The sequence below is a fragment of the Cnephaeus nilssonii genome (genome assembly GCF_951640355.1).
Source record: "Cnephaeus nilssonii genome assembly, chromosome: 11".
In the NCBI taxonomy this organism is placed as follows: domain Eukaryota; kingdom Metazoa; phylum Chordata; class Mammalia; order Chiroptera; family Vespertilionidae; genus Cnephaeus; species Cnephaeus nilssonii.
In genome coordinates this window covers 32282167-32294885 of record NC_137082.1, presented here as the reverse complement: position 1 = coordinate 32294885, position 12719 = coordinate 32282167, and the positions used below count along the sequence as shown (strand labels likewise).

The following is a 12719-nucleotide window of genomic DNA, read 5'->3' as shown; positions in this document are numbered from 1 at the left end:
GCCTTTGATGGGAGCATGCTGAGGGCAGGCACTTTCCAGCTCCGCTGCTCATGGCCCCACATCACATGCCTCACAGGTGTGGCACCGAGTGAGGGCCCGCTCCGGGTCACAGAGCTCGTCTGTGGTGACCCCAGGAGGCCGTGTGACTAACCACAGCACCGCTCGGCTCAGCTAGGGGAGCCTGCCCGCCAGCTAGCCTTGCGCCCACCCCCTCAACATCCCTGGCTGCTGCCAGCAGCTGCTGTGCAGCCCACCAAGCGTCCTGATGGACATGAGTCCCTGGGGCAGAAGAGAGAGGTGGAAGGAAGGTAAGGAGAGTAGAAGGAAGGGAAGGGAGAGGGGCTCAGGGGAGCAGAGCAAGAAACAGGGAGAGGGAGCAAGGGCAGGGCACCCCCACCCTATGCACATCTGAGCATAGGGCAGAAGGACACCAGCCAGTTGCATGCTGGGAGAAGAGTGGGAACCCGGGATTTGGGATTCTGAGGCAGAAGGGAGCATCCAGCTGGCTCTGAGATCTTGCTGCCCGCACCTCCCCGACACCCTCCGGCCAGGAGGAAGGACCTGCAGCATGGAGGTTGGTGTTTGCCACTGCAGGACTCTGGCAAGCCCCTTCTCTTGGTTGGCCTCAGTTTCCTTATCTGCCTAGGGGAGGAGCTGGGGGCATGGCTGGGCAGGCATTCGCCATTGGGAGCTTGCAACAGCACCCCTGCCCCCACCGAGATGAACAGAATCTTGCTGGGTGCTGGGTCTGGGGGGCAGGCTATCTCCCGTCACCCCAGGTCACCCCGATGGCCATGGTGATGCTGCTGCAGCTGCTGCTAGATAAGGCTATTTTGAAACTCATTTTTTTCCTCTTCTGGGCTGTTCTAGAAGAAGCCAAAAGTGGCATTGGAGTTTCAAAGCCTCTGGACCGAGAGACTACACAAGAGAAGAGGCAGAGGGAGGTCACGACCATGGCCACCGAAGGTAGCAGCATTCCTGACTGGGGCCGGGGAGAGTAGGAGGGAGAGAAATGACTGTTCAAATGCTGCCTATCACTGAGCCAGGGAGCATACGTCTCCACGGGGGTGGGGGTGGGGGTGGGGAGGAAGGCCCAGGACTCACGTTGCTGTTTCCAGGGAGAGCGCCTAATGGGAACAGGCAGCAGGTATTGAGTTTACTATGTACCTGGCACCGGCCCAAGGACTCACTGTGCCTCATCTCATTAAATCCTCATGGAGGTAGGCGCCGTCACTCTACTTTATAGGAAAGGAAACCAAGGCTCAGAGAGGTGAAGCAACTTGCCCCGGGTCACACAGCAAAGAAGAGGCAGAACTGGTTTCAAATTCCAACAGTTGGGCTCCAGCGTTGGGGCTCCCACCTTCTAGGCTCTGAAGCTACCCACGGAAGTGCAGGACCCAGAGGGGAGCGACTGCCAGGGGTGTTTAGGCGATTGGGTCTGACCGTGTGGCAGGCTCCCCGGCACAGAGTGACTTGGCAGTGACCTGAACACTGAAAAGCATGAGGGAAGCACTCAACCCAAGGGGTCTGTTACCTAGGAGATGACATGGCCAACACGTGCATGAACCCCACCAAAGACCAGCATGATTGGGGACCCCTCGAGAACACCAGCGTAGACAAGTGACATTCCCAACCCTGAGGCTATCTGCCACCATGGGACTGACCTGACCACGACTGAGCTTCCCCCAGCCAGGGGTACAGAGTTCACAATGAGATTATGTTGGTTAAATGATAGCCCATCAGTCCTCTGCATTCTGGGCAGGAGGGCTACGTGAAGCAGGGACAGCAGCCGGCAGCAGGCTGAGATGGCGCGGGAGTGACCTCACGGTCTTCCCCGCCACCCCCTGACGTACTGTGATTTTCTCCATTTTGCAGATGGGGAAACAGGGACTCACTCATCCATAGCCACATGGCGGGGTCAGGCTGAGAGCTCAGGTCTGCCTGACTCCTACATCAGTGACCGCTGGCCCACGTGTTCTTTGGGGACCCATGGATTATCCGGCTAGGTGGATGGATGCCAGGAGAGAACATTCCACGGTGAGCTGAAGGGATGAGCTGGGTGACCTTCTGACCCAAAAGTCTTCAGTTTAAACCCGTCCTTTGGCTGAGTCAGTGTTGCCTAAGCACCAGGCATCCAGGGGAGTCAAAGAGGATGAAAGGGTGAGACTTGGGGTAGAGAAGCCAGGTGGGAGTTGATGAGGCCTGAGCCAGGGCAGCGGCCAGGTAGACGGGAGGATGGATGCTGACGAGAGAAGCTGAAGCAGCAGGATGGATGGGACATGCTGCCTGGCGGGTGAGGGGGGGATGTTAGGGGGGGGGTTGGAAGGTGAAGGACAGCCCCAGGGTGCAGAGGCCTGCTGGCTGGGCGATGATACCTTAAACAGAGAGAGCAGTGGGCCGGGCGGGAAGAGCTGAGTGTCAGACAACGTTGGAGCTGAGACACTGGGGTCTCAGAGAGGAGATGTCTGGGGCGGGGGGATAGCAGGGCTATGGATTTGGGGCACAGGGACCATGAGATGCCCATTGGGTGCCGTGGAGGAGCAGGTTGGAGACGTGAGCAGGAGTGGTGGGGGCAGCCCTGAGGGCAGTGCCACTGAGTGTGAGAGGAAACCAAGAGGTGAGATGAAGTCCTGGGCAACACCACCAGGTCAGGATGGGGCGGGGGGGCGGGGAAGCAGGAGCAACCTGAGAGACTGGCGGAACATCATGCACTCAGGAGACATGTACTGAGCACCTACTATGTTCCAGGCCCTGGGAACACAGAAGTGAATAAAACAGACATGGTCCCTGCCCTCTGGCAGCTCACAGACCAAAAGCAATGCTCTTAAGAACAGGTGGTAGAAAGTGCTAAGAGGAAAACCAAAACCAGGTGAAGGGATAGAAGGAGGGTGACTATTTTACACAGGACGGACAAGGAGGGCCTTTCCGAGGAGGTGACATTTAACCAAAGACCTGAGAGAGCTCAGGGGTGAGACATGTGGGTGTCTGGGGGAGGGGTGTTGCAGGAATTAAGAATATTTGCTCTGATGCTGAAGAGATGGGAGCCCTGGGAAGGGTTTGGGCAGAGGAGGGGCAGGATCTGATTTAGGTGTGAATAGGACCCCGCTGCCTGCTGTGTGCAGAAGGGACTGTGGGGCCAGGTGGAAACGGGGAGCCCTGGATGGTGGCTGTGAGGACCGTGTGGGTAGGAAGGAGATGGAGGTGGCTGTCAGGGTGGGCCCATGGAGGTAGGGAAAGTGGTTGGAACAGCAGGCCTTGTAGATGAGGGTTTGCTGATGGAGACAGTTTCTGGAAGGATGTGCTGGGCAGCAGCACTAGATTTGCCAGGAGGTCAAGTATGATGAAGACTGAGCCGTGGCCATTGGATGTGGGAAGTGGGGTGTGGGAGGCGACCTTACGGGAACGAGGGAGTTGGGCATTGAGACAGCAGAGGCAGAGCATGTGGCTTCTGAGAGCCAGGCCAGAAGTCAGAGGGGCCGTGGGATGAAGAGGCTTGCTTCCCCTCTTCCTTCTCTTTCTCTTCCTTCTGAAACATGGAAGATACCTGGATGCGATTAAACCTGAAGGGGGAGGACAGCAGGGCGGGAGAAGTGGATGGCGACACAGGAAGGATGGCTGATTTGAGGAGCTGAGGGGCTGCAGAGGATGGGCTCACAGCCCGGAACGGAGAAGCGGCCTTGGCCCCTGGAGAAAGGCTCTGGGGACTGGGGGTGCACAGGTGAACCTGCGGGTGTGGGGCAGGCTGCGGAGGGGCATCTCTCTCCGGGGCCCCATTGCTTGTGGCAGGAGGTCCAGGGTCTGGTGAGAGGATGGGTGGGGTTCAGGATGGAGGCCTAAGGAAGGTGAGGTTTGGAGTAACTTATGGGACTGGAAACAGGTGCCTGAAGACACAAATTTCAGGGCAGCATGGAGCGCCCACCGGGTTGGCTCCAGAGTGTGAAGCCAAGAGCTCCCTGGAGGGGGACCTGAGGGGGGGATGGTGGAGGCTGGAGGTGTTGCAGGGCAGGTAGTGGGAGGGCAGAGGACTATGGGAAGATGCTGAGTGAGGGCTGAGGAGACGGATGGTCTGGGCAGGAGTGAAGCAGGAGGTTAAGTGCGCGTGTGCATGAAGGTGTGTGAATGTGTGCATGACGCCCGTCGGTTAGACAGGTGCAGGGCAGCCTCTCCCTTGAGGATGGGTCCTCCCGGGGTGTGTGAAAGGCAATCCTTTGGAAAACAGGAGAAAATACCAGAACTTCAATTTACGTGATTTCATATGTCATCTTTCTTAAAAGATTATTTTAGTGATTTTTAGAGAGAAAGGAGAGGGAGGGAGAGGGAAACATTGATGTGAGTGAGACATTGATTGGCTGCTTCCTGCACGACCCCTACTGGGAACTGAACGGCAACCTTTTGGTGCATGGGACGATGCCTAACCTACTGAGCCACACCGGCCAGGGTCCTATGTCATCTTTTTAATGTGCATTTTCATTTGTGCTCATTTTCACTTGATGTGCATTTTCATTTGTGTCATACCTTGTACACATGATCTTCATGTGGGCACACGTGCATAACGATTGAGTAAATATGCACATATTAGGGAGTGAACATTGCTGCTTGGGCACATGATTGGAACAATTTGGAAACCATGGGGAAGAAGGGACCGCTCCTGGGAGAGGCACCTCGGGGAACATTCTAGTCTCCTTTGCTCTCACCTTAGTCTATAAGCAGCTGTCTGCTGTTTAATACATTCAAAAGCTCCAGGAATCGGTTCACTCCTCTCCTCTCCCTGCTATCGATCAGACGGTCTCCGGTCTCCGGTGCCTGGGTCCCGTTCTCTCCCTCAGTAACTCCTACTTAGAGGGCTGGCCAGGCCCATCTCGGAACCTGCAGGATGCCGTTCCTGCCCCTACACCGGCCGCGGGGCCAAGCCTGCCTCGTCCACCTCAGTGCCTGACCTAGGGCCGGCACGCAGTAGGTGCTCAGAGTGCTTGCTGAAAGAATGAGGGCAGGAGCTCCTAGTGGCGCTGGCCTTGGGCACAATGGCAGTGGTGTCCTCAGCTCCTTGTCTCTGCCACCCCCTACCAGTTCATCAGCAGAGCCCATTGGCTCCCTTTTCAGGACAGACCAGCATCTGGCCGTCGACACGAATGGCATCAGCGCCCGCTCCCAGCCCCCTCCTGCTTCAGGCCTCCGTCGCCTCTTGCCTGGTGGCTGCAGCAGCCTCCTCCTCGGGCTTCCATCCTCCACCCTGTCCCCTACGGACCGTTCTGTTCAAACCGATTCAGGTGTGTCTTTTCTGCTCAGAATCCTGCAATGGCTCCCAGGGTGCTCGGAGCAAGAGCCAAAGTCCTCCCAGAGGCTCCCAAGGCCCCACGTGGGCTCCCCTCCCCTCCCCTCTCGGGTCTCGTCCCTCACCCTTCGTCCCCCTCCTCCTCTGCTCCAGCCACACTGGCCATCCTGCTGCTCCCAGGCTCCCGGCTGCCTTCCCACCGCCCAGCCTTTGCGCTCACTGGTCCCTCTGCCGTGAAGGCCCTCCTCCCAGGCCCCTGCAGGGGCCGCTCCCTCACTCCCCTTGTTCTCTGGGTTCAAATGTTACCTTCTCTTGGCTTCTCTGACCTCAAATAGCCACCCCGGTCACTTCTTGCCTTTCCCCTCTTTCATTTTGCCTCACCATCCGACCGGGTAGATTGTCACTGTTCATCTCTTTATGCCTCTGACCCCACTAGTCCAGAGGGGACATGCTGTTTATTTGCTGTTGAGTCCCCAGCACTTGGAAGGGCCTGGCCCGCGGCAGCTTTTATCAGGTGAGTGAGTGATGGGCAGTTAGGGAGTCAGGTTTCCAGTTCTGAGCCTGCCCAGTCTTGCTGTGTGGCCTTAGGCTTATCCCTGCCCCTCTCTGGGCCTCATTATCTCAGTCCATGCCATTCAGAGACAAGGGTCCCATCAGCCTGGCCCTCTGTGCCCAGGGAAGGCCTCTGGGGTGGATGCTGCAGCTGCCAATTGCTGTCCCCGCCCCCCTCCCCCCCCCCCCCCCCCCCCGCAGGCCCAGCCGTACCTTCTGCAGCCGCTGCGTGTTGTTCTCCAGCATCTTCTCCAGGTGTTGCATCCGCTTGGTAGGCCAGGCCACGAGGTTCAGCGAGTCCCTCTGGAGGCTGTTGGAGCCCCTGAAGGTCCCAGCCTCTGGAGCGCAGGCCTCCGGCTCGGGCAGCAGGAAGGTGTAGCTGCACTGGCCATGCTGGACGCGGTGCGCCAGGCGGCGCTCTCTCACCTCCTGCCCCCGCCGCTGGGCCACAGTCACGGTGGCCACAGCGAGGAGGAGGAGGCCCCCCCGCAGCATGGCCGGCCAGGAGAGCATCCAGAGATGTGGTGATGGTGAGGGGGGTCTGGCCGGAGCCCGCAGGCCCCGCTCCGTGCCCGGGGTGTCCCCGCTGTGGCCAGCAGCGGACAGGTCTGCCCTAGAACCGCTGCAGCTGCAAACCCCTGTTTGGCCAAGCTCCACCCAGACAGCTATTTATACTTGTTCCAGATGCCACAGCTGCTCAGCTCCTCCCACCGCCCTGCTCGCTCCCAGCTCTCCCTCACCTCTATTCTTCCCCTTTCCCTTCCTTCCTCTCACGGGCCCTCTTGCTACCCTGCCTGTGCACTAGCCTTGCTGTGCGTAGGGGCCTCAGAGCCCTTATTACCCCGTGGGGACCCGGCCTCCCTGGGAGAGCGCAGGGAAGAAAACAACCCACAGACGTGTGCACACACACGCACACACACGCACACCCCAAGGCCGCCTGCTGCAGAAAACCAAACCAACCCAACTATCTCTTCCTGTCTCTGTCTCTGTCTCTCTTTCCAGCCTCCTCCCACGAAGGCTGGAATCTCAGATTTCAGCACCCCATGCCTCCGCTTTCTCCCCCACCCCCAGCACGTTCCTGCTCTAGTTCCGTGTGAGCATTTGGCACACGAGGGAAATAACCCGGATAGAGCAAAAGGAGGGGCAGAGGCGTGAGGCTGGGGAGGAGGCAGCCAGTCCAACCTGTTTCAGGAGACAGAACGTCCTTGGGAGGCCAGGGAAGTGCATGCTTCACCACGGAGCTGCTCCCTCGGGGCGCCAGGGACGGTGTGCCCTGAGGTGGCCCTGGCTCAGTTCCCGTGACAGCGGGGAGAGGCTGTCTGTCCTGGGGCAGAGGGAGAGGCTGTCTGTCCTGGGGCAGAGGGAGAGGCTGTCTGTCCTGGGGCAGAGGGAGAGGCTGTCTGTCCTGGGCAGCAGGGAGAGGCTGTTTGTCCTGGGGCAGAGGGAGAGGCTGTCTGTCCTGGGGCAGAGGCAGAGGCTGTCTGTCCTGGGGCAGAGGGAGAGGCTGTCTGTCCTGGGCAGCAGGGAGAGGCTGTTTGTCCTGGGGCAGAGGGAGAGGCTGTCTGTCCTGGGGCAGAGGCAGAGGCTGTCTGTCCTGGGGCAGAGGCAGAGGCTGTCTGTCCTGGGGCAGAGGGAGAGGCTGTTTGTCCTGGGGCAGAGGGAGAGGCTGTCTGTCCTGGGGCAGAGGGAGAGGCTGTCTGTCCTGGGGCAGAGGGAGAGGCTGTCTGTCCTGGGGCAGAGGGAGAGGCTGTCTGTCCTGTGACAGCGGGGAGAGGCTGTCTGTCCTGGGGCAGAGGGAGAGGCTGTCTGTCCTGGGGCAGAGGGAGAGGCTGTCTGTCCTGGGGCAGAGGCAGAGGCTGTCTGTCCTGGGGCAGAGGCAGAGGCTGTCTGTCCTGGGGCAGAGGGAGAGGCTGTCTGTCCTGGGGCAGAGGCAGAGGCTGTCTGTCCTGGGGCAGAGGCAGAGGCTGTCTGTCCTGGGGCAGAGGGAGAGGCTGTCTGTCCTGGGGCAGGCTGCTCTGTGGCGACTCTGAGGGAGGTAGAGGGTCGGGAGAAGAGCTTGGGGGCAGCCCTGGAGTCAGAGGCGGCTGGCTCTAAACCCGCTCCCCAGCTGCCGGCCCTGAGACCTGGGGTGGGCAGCGTCCCCTCTCTGGGCTTCCATATCCCCACCATCAGCTGAGTAAACCCGTCTCCTGCACGAGGAATGCGTGTGAGCCCTCAGCATGGGGACTGAGGGACTGGATGTACTTGTTTATCTGTCTACTGCTTCAAATCCTGGCTCCACGACTTACCCGCTGTTCAACTTTGGGCAAGTCACTTGACTTCTCTGTTTTTCCTCTTGATAAACCGAGGGAAATACCACCCATTTCTCAGGGTGTGGAAATGAGCCAGTTAGAACAGTGCTGGCACTGGGTGAACAGAAATGATTATTGTAAATTATTGTCAGTGCCGTAGTTATTATCTATCTCCCCTCCCCCAGCCCACTGGAATGTTAACCCCATGAGGCCAAGGGTTTGGCAGACGTGATTGCTGGGCCGGAGGTGCCCAGGAGCTGGCTGGGGGCTCTCCTGGGTGGCTGCCTTCCGGCTTTCTCTGCTCTTTTTCCCAGAGTGAGGACAGATCCGGCTGTTTGGTATTGTTTTTTTCCCTTTGTTTTCCCAAATCCTGTTGGAATTTTGAACAGGGCAGCTGCTTGGGACAGTGGCGAACTGGGGGCTCATCCGGGGGACTGAGAACATTCCGCCAGGTGTGCTGGGCTGTGGCAGGAAAAGGAAAGGCAGCTGGGTATCGGGCACCTGCGTTCTCCGGGCTTCCCGAGTGCTGAGAGCCCCGTTCTCACCTCCCCCTCAGGGTCAGAGGTCACACCACCTCCGACCTGGCCTGGAAGAATTGTGCTCATACAGGTTGGGAGTTTATTACAGTGCCTGGCACGCATGAGTCCCGAGTAAAAGCCTATCGTTAGGATTGAGTAGGTTGAGCTTCGCAATAATCCCAGTGAGGCCAGCGTTATTATCTACCCATTTTACAGAAGAGAACACGGAACCCTAGAGTAGAAGAGGGATTTGCCTAAGGTTACACAGCCTCGAGTGCGAGGCCTGAACTGAAGGAGGACAGGCGTAGCCACCAGGCTGTCCCAGAGCCTAACCCATTTCCTCCCACCCACTCTCCCAGGGCAGTGTGCAGTGTGCAGTGTGCAGTGTGCAGCGTGCAGTGTGCAGTGTGCAGTGTGCAGTGTGCAGTGTGCAGTGTGCAGTGTGCAGTGTACAGTGTGCAGTGTGCAGTGTGCAGTGTGCAGCGTGCAGGGACAGCAGCCCCCTCGTTCTCTGTCTCCTCACTGCACTAGCGAGAACATTAAACCTCCTCGTGGGACATGAAGATGATGATGGGAAGCTGATGATGCATTTAATCTTCCTGATGGGAAGAATGAATGAATGTAATGTAAGTGCCTTCCCAGCATAGACTTAAATAGACACAGGTCCTAAAGTTACACTAGGGTCTCTCCTTACAAAAGAAGAAACAGAATTACCTATCCACAGAAAAAATGTAGATCGGATGAAAAGAAGAATTCTAGAAAGCCTGGGAGATGGCCTGCCAACCTCTCTCTGCACCTTCATGTCAGCACCCCTTCTGACCCCAGGGCCTTTGCATATGCTGCTTTCTCTTGTTCAGAGCACTACTGTCTGCCCACCCTCACCCTCACCCCACCTTTCACCAGCTTTCCGTTACTGTGGCTGCCAACAAGTTACTCCAAAACTTAGTGGCTTAAGACCAAAATAACCATTTATTATCTCTCAGGGTTTCTGTAGATCAGGAATTTGTGAGCAGCTCAGCTGGACCGTCTGCTCGGGTCTCTCATGAGGTCGCAGGCTGAGCTAGGGTCATCTGCAAGCTTCTTCATCTCACCTGCCAGCACCTGGCCATCCCCCATCACCCCTTCTCCTCCCCCGCCCCCCGCCCATGGTTCTTCAGGCGGGTCTCCAGCATGGTGGCTGCAGGCAGCCAGGCTTCTCCCAGGGCCACTCGGGGCTACAAAGGTGCCGTCCCCAGGGAGCCAGGTGGGCGTTAGATCACCTTTTATGACCGAGCCTTAGAAGTCACTCAGTGGAACTTCTACCGCATTCCATTGGCCCGGGTCTCCCCAGGTCCGAGGCAGGGACGGGGACCCGCCTCTCTACTGACAGACGGGCGTCATTGTCACAGGAAGCACGTGCTGGAGGGCGGAGTGCCGCTGTGACCCTCTGGGAAGTGGTACCGGCAGGAGAAGCTCTTTGCATCTCTCACTGTTTTAGTCTGAATATTGCTGACACTTGCTCACACAGGCCCTTGGCCCTGTTCAAGTTTTAAAACAGACCCTCCCCCCACCCCCAAGACTTTGCCCTTTATTTGAACCCTTCTCAAGGTTAACTACTTGTGTGATGACTCATCTCTCTTCCTTTGTCCCCAGCATGTGATATGCAGTTTGTTCTCAGGAAATACCTGCCAGAGGAATGAATGAATGCATGTGTGAATGAATGAATGAATGAATGAATGCAATGCTTGAGCCAGGCTCTCCCTGGAGGGGAGATGGGGACCAGGAGGGGTGCTGTGGAGTCACTATGGGCTACACCAGTGGTCGGCAAACTGCGGTCGCGAGCCACATGCGGCTCTTTGGCCCCTTGAGTGTGGCTCTTCCACAAAATACCACGTGCGGGCGCGCACGTACAGTGCGATTGAAACTTTGTGGCCCATGCGCAGAAGTCGGTTTTCGGCTCTCTAAAGAAATTTCCGTCGTTGTACTGTGGATATTTGGCTCTGTTGACTAATGAGTTTGCCGACCACTGGGCTACACTAACAGGGCAAGCCTGGCGGACACAGACCCGAGTGTGTCCGCTTTGGGCCCAGTTTCCTCCTCCTCCATTGGAGAGCGTGAATAGGTTCTATCCTCGCCCCCCACCCCCCACCCCCCGAGATCACACAGAGGTGAACTGTAGAGAAGTGAATAACTTGTCAGGCTGCCGAGGACCTTTAAACACAGGCCTCTCGGCCAGTGTCCGGGGGGTTTGGGCATAAGTCCAGCCTGGAGAGGAGCTACGGAGAGGGACCTCCCAGCTCCCAGGGACACAGGGACCAGCATCACCACGAGAAGCAGCATGTGGCAAGGTGGCCACAGGTCCGAGGAGCTGGTGGCAGGGCCCAGAGAAGGAACGGAAAGACACCATCTGGGGTCAGGCGGCAAGTTCAGGGAGCCCACGTGCCAGTGCCCAAGGGCAACATCCAATCAGCGTGCTCTGTGGGAGAACTTATCCCGACCTCGTGCCGAGCCCCACACCCAGAGCCGTCTCTGTTTCCTGGACACAACCCTCAGGGCCTCAGACACAGCTCCCATGCCCTGCTCCCCTGCTGTGCCCCAAGCAAGCTTCTCCCGGTTCTTCCAGCGCTGGTCATTGCGCAGCCTTCCCCAGGCACCTGAGGCAGGAACCTGGGAACGGGAGGAGGGTCAGCTTCGTGGGACCCAAAGGGATGGAGGGGAGGGGGGTCATGGGAACCTGGGGGAGAGTGGCCAGAAGGGAGATGGGTGCTGATGGGCATAAAACACCTGCCCACGTGCGTCCCCATCCTGGCCACTCACCTAGTGAACCGGCTTCCCGCCCCGGCCCGTGGAGCCCTGGCATGAGCAGGATGCCACGGGCCGTCACCTCGCATTTAGCTCGTGAGGAAGCGTACCCCGAGAAGGAGGCAGCACACCGGAATCTATGTTCCTGGGAGAACTGAGCTTTCTGCTCCTGGGAACACAGGCAGGGAAAACGGATCATTCCTGGCGAGTCGCTTGTTAATTGGGGGCTCCTCCAGTATTGGGGTCCAAAGAAGAGTTTGAAGTCACCCCGACTCCTGGCCGCATCTCCAGAGCCCAGCACTTCCCCACCCACCTCCCTTTCCAGCTCCCTGCATTTCAACACCCAGGGTGATACGTAAGGGTTGCAAGCCTGGCAGCTTAAAGCACACCCAACGCCTCTTGTCCTGTGCTGTTCACGTCCCTGTGGACGTGACCTGGGCATCTCTTAGGGTCCCTGATGGTGAGGTCCTGGCACGAAGCCCTGGGGCTGCTGACAACCCTGGAGATGATCTGTCCGTGTCCCCAAGAGTCGAGGGATGAATCTGTGGAGCAAGAATCGTTGATCCACCCCCAGACAACAGTCTGTCAACTGTCCCCACCTCTAATCTCCACCACCCCAAACCCAAGCCACAACACAATTGATCCATCAGAAGGGACACAAAGGTGAGTTTTGAGGTCACCTCTGTGACCCAGGCCTAACGATTAAGAGCCCCAGACTTCTGGCTCTGAATCCTGATTCCACTCTAGTAGGTTAGACTCGGTTTTCTTATCTATGAAACGGAGAGAACGGTCTCTCACTAGCAAGGTGTGGGGGAGGTTCTTTCAGTTACCAGAGCTATTTAACAAAGTACCCCAACACCTAACAGTTTAAAACAATGGCGACACCTATTTTGGCCAGGTTCAGTGGGGACAGCTTGACTCTGCTCCATTTGGCATCAGCTGGTGTAGCTTGAAGGCTAGTGCCCAGAACCATCCAAAAGCTCATCCATTCACATATCGAAGACCTGGGCTCAGGGTGTCAGCCAGAATGACTACATGCAGCCTCTTCATGTGGCCAGGGCTTCCTCACAGCATGGTGGCTGCATTGCAAGGGTGAGCATCTCCTGGGATAGTGGCAACATTCCAAGGGCAAAAGCATCTGCAGAGTCAGGTAGAAGGCATATGACCTTTTGTGACCTAACCTCACAAATCATGCAGGGTCAACTCTCTTATATTCTACTCATACGTGTGGTCACAGAGTCCCACCCAAGTTCAGGGAGAGGAGGAATAGACTGGTACTTCTGTCAAGGGAGACCGGTGAGGTCT

General features: G+C 57.7%; 1 protein-coding gene across 2 annotated transcripts in view; it reads right to left on the bottom strand.

Moving 5' to 3' along the window:
• The window catches only part of ANGPT4 (angiopoietin 4), a 28776-nt gene extending 21933 nt beyond the window's left edge, over nt 1-6843 (bottom strand). For both annotated transcript variants that reach the window (XM_079785198.1, XM_079785199.1), the window contains exon 1: nt 6038-6843. In XM_079785198.1, the coding sequence (XP_079641324.1) occupies nt 6038-6337 (300 nt within the window). In that variant the 5' untranslated portion in view covers nt 6338-6843. The remainder of the gene's footprint in view (nt 1-6037) is intronic.
• Between the last annotated feature and the right edge of the window lie 5876 nt (nt 6844-12719).